The following is a 20,624-nucleotide window of genomic DNA, read 5'->3' on the forward strand; positions in this document are numbered from 1 at the left end:
TAGATACACTCGTCATGAACAAATAAACGTCAACTATACTTTCACCTTTTGAACATGAGGCAAATACATTGGTGTTAAACATAATCAAACTTTTTTATTTTGTAAGACATTGTCTGTTTTTAATTGCTAATGTATAGAAATACATTAATGCATTCTCTACTGAAGCTATTATTGTCTGTATTTGCCAGGGCATGCTTTACCTACATTCGAGCCCGCTACGGTTACACGGACGGCTTACGAGCACAAACTGTGTCATAGACAGTCGCTTTGCCCTCAAGCTGACGGACTACGGACCCCACAGCCTGCTGGGGGTCGACAGGGAGGAGGAAAGGAAGAAGTCTTTCGCCCAGAGCACATTCAACAAAGGAAGTAGGTTGTGTTCAGCTCAGTTTGGATGCATTGGTCAGTTCTGTGCAGCTACATTAGGTCATTTTCCCCGAGAGCTGATATATTGGATTTACTTCTTGTTAGACCTTGAGCTGCCAATTGACCCTGCTCCCCCCAGGTGGAATTTTGAAGGTTATGATTTTCTTAAAGCTTAAGTAAAATGCCGCAAAATGAGATATGTTTACGCTCTGAGGGAGGGGGCATAAGTCAGTAACGGACTTTTAAACTACGTTACCCTAAGTAGTTACTTTTAAGTTTTATCTGTACTATTGCTTGTATGTTCAATGATCGTTTATGAGATAAAAGTTGGTAAATCATCGTTCTTAAGTTCGATGAAGGTTTTTCAATATTTCATACCGCGCTAATTGGTGAAAATTACGTTACTGTTAAAACGTAACTTAAAAAGCAACGTTTTTATAGGAATAATATGTTACACAGAGTGCTTATACAAATAAGGTCATGTTATTTTGCTTGATGAAAGAGGTATACCATATTTTAAATACGTATTAGACGATTTCATCAATAAATCCCTAAACTGTCTTATGATTGTGCAGATAACAAATGTGTAATTTACGTTACTTTTAGTTATATTTTGCATAATAACGATTGATGCTGGTAAATTATGAATACCCTTTACACAATTAATCGCTTTAGTTATACACACATTATATTCTTGTTTTATTTCTAATTTGAACCAGTGATAAAACCTACGTAACCATGATTACGTTAATTAAGCAAACAAATGAATATTATTGTTAAGTTTCATGTGGAAAATGGGTAAGATCAAATAGAGTTGCAATCAATTAAATGTTAAAACACAATAATATAAAACATATGTATTTGTTCAACATAACTTGAATAAAGGCATTACTATATATATATATATTTAATTAATACTCAATACAGCGTGAAAATTCATTAAAATGCAGTTTACAAACATAAACATAACTTGATAAATAAGTGGGAAAACTAAATTTTGTAAGATAAATTAGATTTAAAATTGCGCTCATAGATTGGCTAGGCAACTATGGAATAGGTCATTAAAATCCAATTGTAAACAAACTGCCCTTTTCCCGTGGTCAAGTTACATGGTCCTTAGAAACTGCTGATAGAATGGCTTTAAAACCACGTGAGGATGTTGCACAAACATATGTCGGCAATGCAACACTTCAAAGCCTAGCATGAGTACCTGATACATTTTAAAGCTGGTTGATTACCCTGATTTATTCAAGTAAGTTGAATGAAAAAAAGAACTGCGCCAATATTATTGATATCTGGTCCCGAAACAAGAACTCCTAAGGATGGATGGCTTTTATGGGTAACAATGACATACTAGTAACCAAAATGTCATGTTTACTTTTCGACCAGTGGAAAATTGACAACTTTGCAGAAAAGTTTTGAGACCCTATTGTTCTAAGAGAAATATGTTAAAATCTTACAAGGCTTGAAGGTGCCAATGTTGAAATATTTCACAAAAAGGCATTGATTTCATCCTAACAAGAGGCAGGCATTAAAACGTGCATTGTTAGATCTCCAGATGTCCTAGTGGTTTAAGCGAGGTATCTTCAGTTTTTTCATACCGGTGTAGGTAACAAGCAGCATTTTTCTTTGGAAATGAAATTGGTCAAAACAAAGGAGAAGATACTTGTTCAGTAATATTAAAAGCCATTCTTATAGCATAGCTTCACAAGATGTGATACAACAATGGCGCCCCTTTAAATCCTATAAAAGGGCTATTACCAATTCCATATGGGTTCACTGTCTAAACTTGGTCACATTATTGAAAGAATGGAATGCTTTGTCTGCTGAGTGGTAAACCATAATATAACAGGTGAAAAAATTGAGATATGACACATTCTGCAAAAAAAGAACCTAGGTTCTCAAGGTTTCTCTCTAGACTCCTATAAGAGTATCAACATGAGTTGTAGAGCACCCCTTAAAATGCATGGTCAACTACCAATTGTACGTCTGGCAATACTTCCATGAAAATTACCCACTACAACTTTGAGATATAAAATGAAGTGGTTGGATAAAAGTGCCAAGTAGTATCGAAAACGTGTGGACATTTGGTAAGATTGTTTCACAAGAACTTATTAAAAGTTTGTGTACTAGGTAAGAAGAAAATTACAGTGACTCGGAAAAGGATGTTGAGGAAGTGGAGCTTGATAATATGACTGACATAGTATTTGAAAATGAATCTGATACAAACTAGAGCAGGATGTTGCTATATTACGAGCATATCGGTTAAAATGACACTCTTATTCAAAATCAATACACACACATGTAAAACAAACATAGATTTTAAGTGAAAAACCTTTTACTTCTTAAACTTACGCAATAATCCATTTTTGGAAAATATTATTTACTGATAACAAGATTGTAATAGTGTATTTAATATCTTAACACGCAGTTTTCTAAGATTGGTGAGTACTAAAGATTTACTGTGATCTATTTTCGTCTCATAAGGTAGAAATACCGTGTTGTCTGCCTCTACACTCGGTATCCTTTATAAGAACAATTATTTTCGAAGTTTATTTATCTTCTTTGGTTTATTAAAACATTTGTATTATTTGTGTTAAATCATATTTGTGAGTATTTTAAAAGTATAACGAACATAAAATGAAGTTACTTGACTTCACTGAGTGCAGAATGTTTTTTTCAAAATTTAACTATAATGAATAATATTAAAAACGTGTAGACTTTTTTTCATGTAAATTATGCAAAATTGGTAAGATGTATGAGCATTACAATTTATCACGTATATGACACATACTGTAAACAAATGTTAAGTTGTTTTAATGTCATGTAAGAGAACTGCATGTAAAGGAACACGAGGGCGTGTACAGCAAATTTCTAGACTGTGATTGTTAACATATTGTGTACAATTATAATCATATATTGTCCCGTTGCATGGTTAAGGATATTCTTGTTAACACTGGTAACGTAAACTACAATTGACAGATGCAATAGTATTCCCATGTAAGAATGTAATTTATATTTCTAATCCATTAACATAAAATATATAGGAGTGGTATGTTATGACTTATCGAGTCAAAATGTCAAGTCATGTAATTGAAATTTGAAGTAAAGTTTTTTATATGCAGATTAGCATTTTTTGTGACATATCTTTAATTTGAATTTAATGATGTAATGATCGTTCATTTTGTTTTTGCAATTTAATTTTGCATAACAGAGTAGAATTGTGATGTGAAAAGTGTGAAGTTAATAAATCTAGTCCTGTTTACTTAGGAATTGTCTGTAACGTATTTTTTTTTACAAAGTAACGTATTCTACATGCACATTCATCAGAAAATGTGATTGTTTATCTAAATTATATTTGTAATTTGCTTTTGTACCATAAACAAGGATCACTGTATAGATAGGATTGCAAAATGACTATAAATGCTCATTGTAGGCATTATTTGTTTAATATATATAAACAGCCAACATACTTTTCTGATGATGTAACGTAATATTAATGTGAAAGTTTAACTTGACATTATGTTTTATTCATCAGTACTGTCTGAAGTTTAATGTCTAATTAAAGATTTCTCAAGTTTTGAAGTAACGTAAATTACTGTATAGTGACCCATGAAACATCTTTGTTTTTAGCTGAAAAACTATTGGTGTGTAAAAAAACGTCATATATTATTGAATTAGAACAGTTTTCTACACTTTTTTAAATTAAACAACAGTATTTTACAAGTGAAAGCTATGTTCGAAAGTTTAAAATAATTTGGTAACGAACTTTAAAATGCTGTAGTTTCCAAACGCCCCAACGGCCAAGGCGTAAACATGTCTTAAAATGTTTGTAAGATGGTACACTTTCATAAAATCATGGTCTACAAAATTAGGGGGGGGGGCAAAACCCTTTTCCGCTCATAGTCTATGTTTAACCCGTCGCCTTAGTTTATTTGTTCAGCATGGGCATTCGTATGATTGTGGTTTTGATATGTCAAATATTCATTTCATTTAAACGTAGTATGTAAGCCACTTAAAAGAGCAGGTTTGTTCCTAAAAGATACCTTCAATCCAACAAGGGTTGTATGTAACCCACTTAAAGAGCAGGTTTGTTTCTAAAAGAAACCTTCAATCCAACAAGGGTTGTATGTAAGCCACTTAAAGAGCAGGTTTGTTCCTAAAAACAACCCTCAATCCAACAAGGGTTGTATGTAAGCCACTTAAAGAGCAGGTTTGTTCCTAAAAGATACCTTCAATCCAACAAGGGTTGTATGTAAGCCACTTAAAGAGCAGGTTTGTTCCTAAAAGAAACCTTCAATCCAACAAGAGTTATACGCGGCCTTTGTCTAATGGATAACCCGTTAATAAAACATGGTGGAATATGAAGGTTCAACACCCATCTTTGGTTTGCAACATTAAGGAGTATTTTAAGGAGAGCTCTGGACTCGAGAAAGTGGTACGCCATATGCGGATATCCAAACTTCGCCATTATGGATACATAGACTCTCATAAACGGTTTTATATGCTCTGTTACGCATGCTGTCGGTATAAAATAAAGGGGTATTCGGTACATGTGCCATTACATTCGGGGTTTACAGCCTGTGTATGTTTATTGATGCATCACTTACGGCTTCAAACAGTGTCGGTTAAAGAAAAGTTACCTAGTGATATTTATTTGATTGTATAGCAGTTTTTCAAAATGCTGGCATTAATATCTACACGTTTTTTAGCGCTACCTGTCTTCGTGTAAACAGCTCTGACGTAACATGCGGATCCTTGGCTCGTATTCAATAACGTCCTTTATTATATACCCATCATAAATCCACACGCAATACATATCGCAAAATACGGTAGTCCGTATTCCACTCCAGTGCAATACAGCCGTATTTCAATCTTGTGAAAAACATTATAAAACAAAATAGTGCGTCGTTTAAATGACTTTTAATATAAAAAAGAACATGTGGCTTTTAAGTGATCTAACCAGTAAATGAGCTTCCGCCTCGTGAATCTCCGAATCTGCAAAAATCCTCTCAAATCGAATAAAACCTCCCGGATCAAAACGTAGTACTATTAACCCTATTGAGTCTGATTTGAGGCTCAAGATTTTCATTTTATTGTACAATCTTTATTAGAAAGGCAGTGGCCATAACACTGACCATATATGTTCCAAATTTTCAACAAGTATTTTCTCATGTAATATAGAGAACAGCTACTTTAAAGATAATTTGTTGTACTCAAGAATTCGCATTCCTGAGTCTGAGTCTCAACTTCAATAAACACAGACCGTGCAACCTGAGCGGTTGATGTTTTGCGTCACGTCACGCACGTACAGAGTTTCTAGTGACCTGAACATGTCTCATCGAGATTTCGTCATCATACATATTAATTTTTAAAAAGAATAGTGGAATGCCTTAATAATGTTAAACTCTGGAATGAGCAAAACCATTTAAGCTGCACTCTCACAGATTGAACGTTTTGACAACTTTTTTTTTTTTTTTTGTCTTGGAACGAAATTTTTTGCGAAAATCACGAAAACCAGTTATATAAGAGTGCTGACAAGAAATTAGATCGCAGATTTTTGTATTTAAGTTCAAAAATTGATGTTTTGTGCATTTTTCTTAAACCGTTAGTTTAACACCATAAAACATTAATTTTCGAATGGAAATATGAAATTCTACGATCTGATTTTTTGTCAGCAATCTTATATCACTGGTTTGCAGATATTTACGCAAAAATTTGCTCTTTCCAAGACAAAAAAATAAAAAAGTTGTAAAAATGGTTAATTTGTGAGAGTGCAGCTTTAAGGTTTCAAACGTTTCTGAAAATCGGTTGTACTTAACATACGTTGAAACCGAATATTGATACATCGCTTTCTTGGCAATAACGTACAACAAACTGTACACTTGTATGTGCTTAAGTGCACGTAAGCAAATGATGACATTTGTAATTACCTAGAAAATACAAAGATTGCCATTTCCAGAAGAAATATAAATATGACGCTACCAATATCGGCTCGTGTCACACACAAACCAATCATAAAAGCATCATTTTCATAACTTTCATTGAGGAAAAAACTATACAAAGAGTAAAGAATGAACGAAAGTGCATGTCTGTGAAGCATATTCAGGGTAAGAAATCACGTAACTTCAACGGGGTTCTCACATGGGTACGTGCCGAAGCAACAATGCTGTAAACATACAAGTAAATCATGTACGAAAAAAACCTTTTTGACAGAAAATATATAAAAGACGATGTAATTTCTGCGTCTGCACGTGGGAACCATTACAATTTTGTCCAATCTTCAAAGTTGGTCAAGGTGTTTATGATAGCTCGACTGTGTTGGATCTGAAGACATCATTTTATTCACTCTGGGTGGCCCTTGAATCGTCAACATGGCTTTCTTTCTTGAACATGTATCCTATATTTTCCTCAAAGGCGTAACAATGCATACAGGTTTGATCAGCATCCACATCTCACTATTCAATGCATGCGTTATGGCCCTTAAATATTCAAAATGTGACCAATATGACCGCTGCTTGTATTTCATCACCTAAGCGAGGTCATAAAAGTGAGCCTAAGCATCACTCATGTTCGACACAATAGGTATATATTTAAAAATATATTGGTTTTATACTTCGTAAAAAAGAAGATTCTATCACAGAAAGTCTTAGTCACACTTGAACACGTACTTGACAAATTTTAAGAAAATCTCAAAAGGAACAACAGCTTTCACAAAAGTAGAACGGTCCTTTGATTTGTTCGACTCTGTAATATTTTCTTTCAAATTGATATAGTCATTAATTAAATCTAAGGGACACTCGGATCCTATGGAACTCAAATTGCTAATGTTATGATGACAACAACCACAACTGGGATCTCTATACATAGATAAGTTATTCATACTGGTTAATTATTATACCAAGTGTATAAATGTGTCCTCTTCGATCGATCCGCGATTTTCACAACCGCATAAAAATTGTCGCAAGTTTCATTATTTACTTTGTTTAATAAACACAGCAAATGCGCTTTAAATATTGACCGGTACTATACGATTGGAAAGAATTATAACACACCACTTCGGGCCATATGGCAGTATAAGGACCGGTAAGTCAAACCCCGAAGGTGAACGGACCTTTGGCTATTTCCTCGGTCTATATTCATCTTCGGTGGCTGACTGGCCGGACCTTACAATATCATTTGACCCTCAGTGTGGTGTAATATTTCTTTGATATCATATATCACCAGGGACCTCTAAATTCTTTCATCATGACGAAATGTTGTTCTTTTAAATAAATGTATTGATATGTCATGTGATCATGGCAACTTGAAACTTATAGTCAATTGTTGAGGGTGGTGATTCTATTGTCGAGCCCACGTGCTTTGAGCGAGACATAGCTATCTCACGAGCGGCTATGTGTATGTCCGTACGTCAGTTCGTGCGGAGGAAGTCCGTCCGAACTAACGCTTGTCCGGGGGGCTGTATTTTGAACATGCATTATAAGTTGTTGATTTTTAAACCTTTGCCATGAAGGCTTACCATGATAAGGTGGTTTTTCGGGCACAAGTCCTAGGTCTGTACCTCAAAATTAGAGGTCAAAGATTGAAATACGTATGTGTCAATGGCTCTTTTGACGGGCCCGAAATATCGCTTATTGGTGTCTGGCTTTACTTTTATAATTACAGTATAGATTACTTTATCCAAATACAAACTTTTCATTCAGATAAGTTTGCGCTCCATAGCGCTTCGGTTGATACTAAATTAAATACGATTATGATTATGATTTTGCAAATATGCAAAAGAAAACACGTTTTCATTCAAATGGAAGATTGCATTGGTATATGTTTGTCATTAACATTATTATTTTGAAAAACATGACGTAAATTGACTGTCTCGGATGGTATTTAAGCGTGTCACTATTTTCTTCAAATAATTCGACCAATTACGTAACTAGACCTTCTAATTCAAAATATAGGCTGACAGATGATGCTCCATTATAACCCCATGTTGTAAGCTATCCTTAATTGTAAACTCCTCTCCCCAGAATTGCTGTGGGCGGCACCAGAGCACCTGCGGACAAAAACGGGGCATGTTGGCTCCTCACAAAAGGGGGACGTGTTCTCCTTCGCCATCATCTTACAGGAGATAACCATGAGGTCGGGTCCGTACGAGGGAAACGACGAGACCGTGGACGGTGAGACCCGGACAGGGGTATTAGGGGCTACTTTTGACCCGGACAGGGGTATTAGGGGCTACTTCTGACCCGGACAGTGGTATTAGGGGCTACTTTTGTTCTTACGAGCAATCACGAATTAACAGCAACAACATACATACCTGCACACACTGCTCATCACAATTGAATTTTACTGCTATTTTAGGGACTTATCTTTGAATCTTATTATACGCATTATTCGCTTTTTCTCCGCATAAGGAAAATAAAAAGCGTCTCGAAATAATTGTCCCTTTTCTTTGAAAACCTTCGAATGAACTGTGTTCACAACAGTTCAATTTATGTGGTAAACAATACCATGGCAGAAAATGTCTTTGTAACGATCGTATGTAGATTGTAGAACCGATGGCGATTATTTTATTTCTGTAGAGATCCTTGCGCGGCTTATCTCCAGCCAGGAAATACCGCTACGCCCAAAGGTTTGCTCGGATATGTGTTCCCGGGAGCTGCGGGACATGATGGAGTCCTGCTGGCAGGAGGAAGCCGCCGACAGACCAACATTTGTGGAACTTGAGGAAACTTTCCGTCGCATGAGGGCGTAAGTAGCGACACATTTAACACAGAGACTAACGACCGCCTCATTCGCGAACATCTTTATCACTATATCACTGCGACACCCTCACTCACGTACATCTACATCACTACGACCGCCCTCACTCGCGAACATCTATATCACTACGACCGCCCTCATTCGCGAACATCTATATCACTACGACCGCACTCAGTCGCGAACATCTATATCACTACGACCGCACTCAGTCGCGAACATCTATATCACTACGACCGCCCTCATTCGCGAACATCTATATCACTACGACCACACTCAGTCGCGAACATCTATATCACTACGACCGCCCTCACTCGCGAACATCTATAACACTATGGCTGCACTCACTCGCGAACATCTATATCACTACGACCGCCCTCACTTACGAACATCTATATCACTACGACCGCGCTCACTTACGAACATCTATATCACTACGACCGCGCTCACTGGCGAACATCTATATCACTACGACCGCCCTCACTTACGAACATCTATATCACTACGATCGCACTCACTTACGAACATCTATATCACTACGACCGCCATCACTTGCGAACATCTATATCACTACGACCGCCCTCACTCGCGAGCATGCATATCACTACGACCACCCTCATTCGCGAGCATCTATATCACTACGACCGCCCTCACTCGCGAACATGTATATCACTACGACCGCCCTCACTCGCGAACATGTATATCACTACGACCGCCCTCACTCGCGAACATGTATATCACTACGACCGCCCTCACTCGAACATCTATATCACTACGACCGCCCTCACTGGCGAACATCTATATCACTACGACCGCCCTCACTTACGAACATCTATATCACTACGACCGCGCTCACTTACGAACATCTATATCACTACGACCGCCCTCACTGGCGAACATCTATATCACTACAACCGCCCTCACTGGCGAACATCTATATCACTACAATTGCCCTCACTTACGAACATCTATATCACTACGACCGCCCTCACTGGCGAACATCTATATCACTACAATCGCCCTCACTTACGAACATCTATATATCTACGAAGGCCATCACTCGTTTTGTTTAAAATTTTACCTGTCTTCTTACCAGGGGTAAGACAACGAATATTATGGACAACCTGCTGCAGCGGATGTCGAATTACGCAGACAACCTGGAGACACTAGCGGCGGAGCGTACCAAGGCGTACCTGGAGGAGAAACAGAAGGTCGAGGAGCTCCTCTTCAGGCTTTTACCAAGGTACGCGAGGAAGTCGTTCAACGGTGTCACTGAAATTTCAAAATTAATGCACTACACAAAATAACCTCCTGTCCAAGTATTTAACATGTTGTATTCGATGATTGTGTGACGATTGCCACTACTCATTCCTAGCATATATTTACAAGGTCGGTGGCCCACCAGCTGCAGACGGGCCAGTCCGTGGTACCTGAGTCATTCCAGTGTGTCTCTGTCTATTTTTCGGATATCGTCGGCTTTACCAATATCTGCAGCGCTAGCTCGCCAATAGAGGTAAAGTCATTCATGTTGATGAACTTTATTGGCGCCGCACTGAAGTGCGCGCCTATTATGGAATGGGAATTTATTTTAGTTAGTGGTAGGAGCGTTTTTAAGTTGGTTGACAGTTGGGTTTTATACTATTATTTTATAATGATTAAAAAATTGCAAATGGGTGGCGATTGCATGAGTGTTAAAAATGTTTTTTTTATGGTTGAATAGATAGTCTTCAATTTATCTTCAAAACATTATTTCGGAAGAACGACAAATAAGTTTAATAACTGTTCCCGATTCGTTTACGTTTTCCGATTGGTTACCTGAAATATCTGAAATATCATGTGCCGGAAATGTAAAATGTGTGGACCGGTAATTATGTGAATGGGAATAATTATGTTTTATGTTGTTTTGTTATGTTTACTGCATTAATAAACCACGAGGTAATCTTTTTTCTTTAATCTAATTGATATTGTAATTAAATGTTCACCTAACTTTATTTGTTAACGTGTTGAAGGTGACATTAGTAAAAATTTATTACGATTGTCCCCGAGTTGTAACACATACCGGATGTTGCTATTTTTAGAACCAGAAGGTATTTCACCGCTATTCATAGGTCAATAATGGAATGTCTACATCGTAGTAGTCGGGTGATGATTTTATCATGAATATACGTTTAAAATAAGTAAACACTAAAAGTGCACACTGACAGTTGATTACGATACACCTAACAATTTGAGTCATTACAGTAAAACATGGATTATAAGTGAATTATACGCGTAAGAGAAGATTTTCTGTCGAAAAAACGAATGTCAACAATCGGCATGGAACTGGGATATTCGTATCAAAGGGCTATGTATGTAAGTATCTTTGAGTAGTTTTGTACGTTGATGTGTTCAAAAATGTTTGTTTTTTAATTTATCTTTGGAATTCTAAATCATTTTTATTTGCTAAATGTTAAGACAGCGTGTTAATATTTTTACACACATGCACTATAATTATATATTATTATAAATATACATGTTACATTTACTTATGCACCAGTCAATTGTAACCACGCCACCCCCAGGTCAGGGGAATAGCTGGGACTTTGACTTTCGGTCCAGCCAACCCCAGGTAAAATCCTCTTCCTGCAAGGACGAACTGATGGTCAAATCCCTGCCATATGCCCCCGCACCCAAGGGAGCCTAGGTAAGGCATATTCCCCGCTATATTTTGCTCGAAGACAAAACCACCGCATTCACCCGGCACTGCAGGGCCACCTGAAAGGTAAAAACACAGCCCGTTTCCCCGGCTATCCCCGGCATAACCCGGCCCTGGGGGGCCATGGTTACAATTGACTGGTGCATTATGTACATGTTTCATATTTTTAAATGTACTTAATCACATTATTTATGTATATGATATGAGTATGTAATCTTTTATTTGATTGTTTTATCTTAGAAAAATATTAGACTTAGAATTTTGTTTAAAAATGATGTGTTTTGGTATGTAACCTATTTTTAACATACCATAGTACATGAACATACCCATTATATGTTTACAAACTGCACATTTTCAAAATAAACCTGTAAGAAAAGACGTACATGGTTTCGGGCTGGAAGCCACGACAGCTTTGACACTAGCGACATTCATTTGCTTGGTGTAAGTCTCATTAAAACCCCGTATTGTTTTGAATCATTATCAACCATATGCACAACAACTACACATTTGTGCTTACCAACTTACTCTTGGCTAAAACGGATATTAGTGCAGAATGTATAATTGATACATGTGCATTTGTCTTTCACAGTTGTAGTTTCTGCCGGTTGATAATCAGAAGTCTAATTTCTTTCAGGTAGGAAAATGACTGAATATTACTAAGTCAACAAATTGGGGTTATGAAGAATTCCAGCCTGCATTAAATACTATGTTGGATCATTGAGACAGATTTGACGTCCATGTCATCCACAAGGCAGTCACATCTGGTAGAGATGATGTGAGTATTTCATATAAAACATATTTGAGTTGGTGTTTGTTGTTTTATAAACTCACTGTATTCAATAATCAAGTGGTGGTGTTGGTGGTGGTGGTGGTGGTGGTGGTGGTGGTGGTGGTGGTGGTGGTGATGATGATGATGATGATGATGATGATGATGATGATGATGATGATGATGATGATGATGATGATGAATTTTATTGATAAATTTAGTAATTTTCTTTATATATTATCTACATGTATGTATCAGCTTGTTGTTGTTTTTTTAAATAATGTCGAGAAATATTAAACTGTTTATATTTTATTTTGTATATGTATGGCAGTATTATTATCTATACTAATAAGTTAGAAAGGCTTTTAAAGTACATTTTTTTACTTTACAGCACTAAACATTCTAGATGGGTAAAGAACCTGAAGGGGCATACAAACCAAATCAGCATTGACTCAGCATTGAGTAATTATCATCTGTGCACACACTACAAGTACAAACGCATGGGAACAGACCAAACTTCAAATGTTGAAGAGTGAAGACTTATTGTGAAAAATTCTAAATATAAGAATACCATTGACAAAATAAAACAAATAGACATCGATTACCTACAGAGACTGTTTACATGTTATAATATTAAAAAGACAAATTAGTTGAGAACGTTCACTCTGACATTTTTGGAGGGGCATTACCGCCTACATGTACATAGTGTTCTTGTTTCTTTACATATTTTAATTTGAAAGTACATTCATTGTTTTTGTTAGTATCATACGTAAAATTAATTTATTTGAATGATTACATTTTATGAATAAGTCCAATAAAGCTTTATCAATTTTTACAAGAAAAGGGTTGATTTTTAAGCATTTTATTAGCTATAAAAATGTATGGTTACATTACATTATGTATATTTTCTTCAAAATTGAGCGGTAAACTATCATAAATTGTCTTTTAAATTGTTCATTAGACATCAAAGAAAATATTTAAAATGATTTCAGCAGGTTGTCTTATTATTAATTATTTTTTATGAATTTATAAAACTGCTTTATATTTTCAAACATCGAAATACTGCTCTGTTCAGAAGACTCACAAGATCAATCAAAATGATTTTTTTTGCATGTGTATAAATAATGCTGTTCGGTTGAACTTATGTTTTCTGTTAACTGAAGTTATTTCACCAGAAACTGTTGTGTTTATTTCATAAGCTCTGATAATGTGAAACAAGAATCAAATATAGACAAAATATTTACTTGTCACTCTTTGTAGCCCTTGGAGTTTGGGGTTGGGTGTAATGAAACTTAAATAACTTTTTTAATTCACGGTAAAATATCAAAATTTGAATAAAAGTCCCATAGTGTACCTTGACAATAACTATGTTGTCGGTGAAAGCTTTTATTAAAGTGTGTATTACTTAAATACCTTAATTCAGTTTAAATTATTATGGTCTTTAATGATTTTTGTTTTCATATAGATTTCCTGTTATATTGAGCTTTTTCAATTTTGTTGTGGTTTTGTATTATGTACAATTACTACTTCTATTTCCTAACTTAAATTTTTTGTCTCATTTGTCATATTGAATTGGTACATATTTCATATAAAGTGAAAAAACACACACACTATTTTTAAAGATGCACTCTTACTCCCAAACAAGACTTATCACAATTAATATTATTGTTTTGATTTTTCAAAATGGGTTGATAGATGTCAACAACAATGTTTATAATGAAGGATTTTGAGTTCAATTTGCTAATAAGAATGAACATAAAACATGGTATTTCTGCCTTGTGATACTATAGTAGACCACAGTAAATCTTTTAGCAATCACCAATCATTTAATATTTGTCATGCTTTCTGCTATTATAAACCGGGTTACAAGCTTGTTATAAATCAGTAAACAATATTTCAGTAAATGCATTATTTAGTAAGTAGTTATCGTTTAATCAGTCAATTTGATGTGTGTTAAAAATACAATTATATGCAGGGCTTCCATTAAAGGAAGTTTTGAAGTATATTACTCCTTCGAAACGGGTTAAAACTTTCAAAATTGACTTCTAGGAAGTACAAAAACTTCCATAATTTTGAAGAAAACCACCAAAGTAGAAAGCTTGGAAGTTCAAAATATTCAAACCTTGTGTCAATATTACTTTTATGGTCACAAATTCAATCAGTCTTAAGATAAAATTATTTATTATAATATAAGTCTTTGAATTTGGCAAGTTAAAGTTACAAATTACTTGATTTTTAACATTCTAATTAAAAAATAGTGGAAAAAGATATTTTATTCGGGAGATTTTAACTTCCACATTTCAGTGTAAAACTTCCAAAATTGATGGACAGGAAGTTTATATTTCCAGTTTCAAATTCTTAATGGAAGCCCTGTTATATGTATTGATTTCAAATAAGAGTTTCACTTTAAAGATGCTCATTTAAAGATAATGAACAGACACACAAAAACTAGACACATTTGATACTAATTGTATGAATGATTATTGTTTAGGTGACCTCTGATTTGTTTTGGAGATAATTTTCATAAATGGGTGTTATTCTTTGTTGTCTTCAGTTTCTTATACATTTAAGGATTTTTATAATTGCTTTTCTGGTATATAATAATTTAATGCAAATGAAAACACACTTTAAAGTAGACACATTTGATACTAATTATATACATGATTATTGTTTACATGTACTCTGATTTGTTATGAAGATATTCATAAAGGGGTGTTCTTCATGTTATTATACATTTTGGACTTGATTTAGTATTGCTTTTCTGGTATATATTAATTTAATGCACAAAGAAATTATTTTAAGTGTTCAGTATCACTTTCACACATTGTTTACTATTATTTTGTGCATATTTGGCCTATTTATTCTTATATCCCCTGCGAGAAAAGTTCTAGAACTAGCATCAAGTTCTTGAACATTCAAGAACTGTTCTAGAACCTTAAGAACTGTTCTAGAACTACTGTTTTTAGTTCTTGAACTGGCGTTCTAGTACACAAATGGTTCTAGAACTCGGGTTCAAGAACTTAAAGTTCTTCAATCTTGTTCAAGAACCTTTCATGTTCTAGAACATCAGTTCTAGAACTAAAAAGTTATTCAATCTTCTTCAAGAACTGTAACTCAAAGAAAAAAACAAATTATTTATTTTGGAACGTTAACAGTTAAGTGATTTTGTATTTTTTTTTAAGCGAGAGACTGAACAGGTTAGAAGATGACTATAGATCTCTGAGGCACATTAATACCGCAATCTAGAAGAGAGAATGTCTAAGCTAGAAGGAGTCCTTAAACCCAAGCAGAGCCTGTCTTAGGCACCCAGTGGACTGGATTAATATTAAAATAATAAATGAAATTAAATCAGGTTGTGCTAAATGTAAGATAAGATATAAGGGTTAGTTTGGATTCTGGTTACATTATTCATACATTCTATTCTGTGGGTCGATGGGGGACAGGCCCTTTTGTACTCTGTTAGTAGGCAAAGGGCGGCTGGCCCATTTGAAGCTTGTGGGAAATATGCATTTTAAGGTTCCAAGATTACATTTAAACATAGCTTTTCTAGTTGTTAATGTACCAGTCAGACAATTGTAACCACGCCCCCCTCCCCCACCCCCGATACACCAGGGATTGAGAGGGGATGTTTTTACCTTTCTTGTTTATCAACTTCGTTTACAGAAGATTTGTTCATGAACGCAAACAACTGGTTCTAAAATATTTTTTGTATCGGTTAAGAAATAGTTTTCTCATACAACTTCTGTTTTAGTGACCATGCTGTACATATATAATTGATAGGCATTTATAGTCGTTTATATGACTTTTAAACTTCACAGTGGACTTACGTTTTGTTTAAGCAAATGTCTGGAGTCTTTGGTTTGCCATGACGTCAATGTACCAAACAATAGTTTTTAATCTCCACTATTAGACAGCGTGAAAATGTAACACATTGGCTGATAGCTGGTAAGATCATTAATATATGTGATTTCTATCCTCTAGAGCAATTCAAAGTCCATTAGTTGTCTTAATCATTGAATAAACGTGTACAAACAACTGAATAACAACAATAAGCCGCCATTTTGAATTGAACCGGAAGTACACTTCTGCAGACGATAATGGATGAAGCTTTCAATTTTTGTGTCGTTTATTTGACCACGATGGCAAACTGGTGAGTTTTTACCTATCACTTGTAGACTATTGTTGAACTAAATTGGTTTTGACTCCTTAATTAATGTACAAAATTATTCAATGACAATATAAAGTGACTGTAATTTCTGGAAAGAGAATGTCAATAGTCAGTTTGAATTTTCTTTTAATTAATTTAAATTCTTATAATTAAATATTTAAAAAAAATACAAAAAAAAATCATAAGCACTTAATGCAATTTCGTTTCATCGCTTTGAAATGGTTTTACTTGTGTAATACTTTCATTTGATCGGAAAAGAGACAATTTAAAGAAGTCGCGAAAATATGTGACAGTTTAGACTTCATGATTTGTGACTGCATTCATTTAATGTTCTTGGGTGATTGGGTAAAGAAACCATATGTTACTCATAATTGTTTATGTTATTTACTGAAATATTTGTCCATTTTAGACTCAATGGAGACGAGTAATACACAACCAGACCGTTCAAGTGAGGATGTTAATTTTCCCTGTTTCCGGTACGCCTGACCCCTGATCACTTGGACACTGTACAGATCCCCAACTCACCAACATGTCCTGTACAATTTCTGCAGGTGTTCACTTGTTTATGACACCAGAGTTATTGGTAAGGATTTGAGTTAAGATAATTTTAGAATTTATGAAGTTTTTTCTTGTCATGAAAGCGTCATAGTGGATTTTAATGGAACCAAATATATATTTGACAGAAGTGAGTATAGCTGTAAATACAAAGTCGTACATTTATGGGTTTTTTCTGGGAGGACCCATTTTTCTCAAACATAGCCATTCTACCAAAAGAACAATGCCTGTTAACTGTCATATGACTTGACAGTAGATTGCAAATAGTTTACTTTTACTTTGAGGCTTATGTAAATCGCCCTGTACCTACAATTAATACTAGTGAATTTTGTTTCAACTGCAAAGTAAAACTTCAATGTGAACAACTTAAAATCTCATCACTTCTATAATCTTGAGTTCAAATAATTTACAATTGGCCTTATTTAAAGGAAGAAGACTTTATTTTAAACTTTCTTCTTATTATTAAAATCTAAATTCAATGTCATATATTTTTCAGGGAAAACGGACTTAAAATAGAGGAGACAACTGCCATTTGAGAAAGAAAAGGAGTACATGGGCGATACATATTACTGCACTGTGCACAGTATAGAATCAAATCATCTACCAACTCCATGTTAGTTGCTGTGGGCATCAACATTGATACAGATGCAATTTTGGAAACTGTTCAAAAATAAGAGTTACTCTATCTTAACTAATGCAGAAGTAAAAACCGTTCCTGTATAGTGAAGGACTTGTTTACACTAACTAGATGCTAAAATTTTTCTTGCAAGTTGCTTTGATTAAATAAATTACAAACTTACACATCAACCCTAAAGAAGAACCATCATCATCTACAATGATGTAATCATTTTGCAATGTGTATATACGCACAACAGTGTTATGTGTTATAAAAAGTGGAAGTGTTATAAATGGACGACTCCCTGACAAAACCATAGAACTGTCATATTTTCTAATGATTAGTCTTGTTTCATTATAACTTCTTAAACCATTATTAAAATTTAATGAATTAGTTTTATAAATTAATATGTGTTCAATTGCTTTACTTATTTTTTTAATTTCAAATGTTTTTGTTCTTTAAGATTTTGTTCTGTAATGCTGTTGATTAAGCCTGGAAGTAAATATGAAGTAACATGTAATATGGATATTGTTTCTAATTAATGTCACAGATTCTAGTGGTATTCCACTAAAAGTTTACCGCTGGTATACCACTGAAATACCATTGGTATACCACCAGCATACAGCTGGTATTCCACTGACATTTTTACTGGGGTATTTCAGGCAATTTGTTGTTCTGGAACTGTTCTAGAACTTGGGAGTTCTTCAAGAACTAATAGAACAGTTCCAGAACAGTTCTAGAACTTGGAGTGCTTGAGGACAAATGTTCAAGAACTAGTTCTAGAACTAGTTCTTGAACAACAATGGCCTCTTAGATATTCAAGAACTTTCTCCAGAACTTCTAGAACAAGTTCTTGAACTCATCTATTAAGAGTTCAATTACTATTCTAGAACTGGGTTCTATATTATAGAACTGGGTTCTAGAACAAATTTTCATACGTTCTAGAATTTGGTTCAAGAAGTTCTGGAGAAAGGTCTTGAACATTTAGTTCTAGAACTGCCATTTAGAGTTCAGTTACTATTCTAGAGCTATCTTCTAGAATCTGTTCTAGAATAATTCTAGAATTCCTCGCAGGGGATGTGCATTGTTGTATTTCAAAACCTTTGTGAAAAATAGAAACAGTATTATTTTTTCATGCATAGTCTGATACATATTCAGTTTGTATGCATTATTTTTATCATATTTGAAAAAATTGCCATTGTCCTATAAGACACATGCTATTTTTGTGTTAATATCACTATCAACTAAAAACATCCATTTTCAACTCTTCTTTACCATGTAAATGGAGAAGTTAACTTTATAACTCCATTGACCAGTTTTTTATGCAATTTGTCAAATTTCATACATTTTAGTATTATTAAACAGCTAAAAACAAGGCATGTTATGTTATAAATGCATTTTATCTAGTAAACAATGTTCTCTTTTATATAACAGTTCAATAATTATGTTCTATTTATGTTTGTAACTTTCATACGAAATGATAATGTTTATTAAAGTACTACAAAAATTGCTATTTCATGTCACTTCTTCATGATGAATTCCTCATATAATCATATAATTCTTCCCTTCAAGTTGTCATTCCAGCATGGTGACTGCCCCCTCCCCCTAAATGATTAGAACTGCAGTGTACATGAACAATAACTCTATTTCAGCGAATTGCAAGAGTTAATCCCTTTGTTCCTTTTCCTGTTTGTAGCATAACAAGAAAACTACTTTTTGGAATTTCATTAAACATCATTCAATGGTAAAGCACAACAAGAGGAAGTGCAGTGCACGATGACTATAGCTGTATTTCAGCTAATTACAGAATTATTGCCCTTTGCCTCTTTTTCTTGACCAGAGCAATTACTTTCAAAATACTCATGGTATTGAAATAAAACTTGGTATATGGATAGGTGGCAATGACAAAAAGTACAGCGCACAAGCACCCTAATTCTGTCGTGTTCATTAATGTACCACACCCCTAACGAAATGTTCAACTTGAAACTCTTCAATTTCAATTCTTTAGCCTATGTTGTTAAGCAGAATACTACAAATATTTTGAGAATTTCATGGATGCGGTTCAATGCACCATATTATGCTTGTTGGCATTGACATTCCTTGTTTTTCAACATATAACAAATGCATAAACTATTAAACGGTGCCCTTTGATGCTTTGCATCAATGGTCTCTCTTGTCTTACTTGAATTTTTATTTTGTCAAATAAATAATTTGCTTTACAGCGATTCTAGTTAAGAACACTAGGTTTACAGTCTTGTAAATGTAACTAGTTTCTATGCTCCATGTGTACTTAGTAACATTTATAACGTAATTTGACGTTATCGATTGTTCGTTTTGTATTCTATACAGCTGATTGGACTGTGTAGCTGACGTTGTTTCTATTAAAAGTCTATTTTATAGGCTGTTCAATAGTTAAGACTGACATTCTTTGACTAGACATTAGATAGTCAGTTGAAAAAAACATTACACAAAGAAAGAGGTACAAACATAACAAATAATGACGTCACAGAAATGTAACTTCATCATACGAAACGAATAAAGGGGCGTGCTAAGCGAGTTTGATCATACATGTTAATAACGTTTCTTTTATTGATATTGATAACACAAGAGCGGTCGTTTCGTATAAATAAACATGTAGTTTACACAGCATTGTGAGTGAGTTCAGTTATAGTTCTAATAGACAACGAACATTGCTCTAAAT

At 34.6% G+C, this 20,624-nt stretch overlaps 1 protein-coding gene across 1 annotated transcript in view; it reads left to right on the forward strand.

Annotated features, from left to right (window-relative positions):
- Positions 1-20,624, forward strand: part of LOC128244633 (atrial natriuretic peptide receptor 1-like) — an 88,435-nt gene that overhangs the window by 59,823 nt on the left and 7,988 nt on the right. The window contains exons 15-19 of the mRNA XM_052962649.1: positions 189-369; positions 8,391-8,540; positions 8,946-9,114; positions 10,220-10,366; positions 10,513-10,636. Coding sequence (XP_052818609.1) covers positions 189-369; positions 8,391-8,540; positions 8,946-9,114; positions 10,220-10,366; positions 10,513-10,636 — 771 coding nt within the window. The remainder of the gene's footprint in view (positions 1-188; positions 370-8,390; positions 8,541-8,945; positions 9,115-10,219; positions 10,367-10,512; positions 10,637-20,624) is intronic.

This window comes from Mya arenaria, chromosome 8 (assembly GCF_026914265.1).
Source record: "Mya arenaria isolate MELC-2E11 chromosome 8, ASM2691426v1".
Taxonomy (NCBI): Eukaryota; Metazoa; Mollusca; class Bivalvia; order Myida; family Myidae; genus Mya; species Mya arenaria.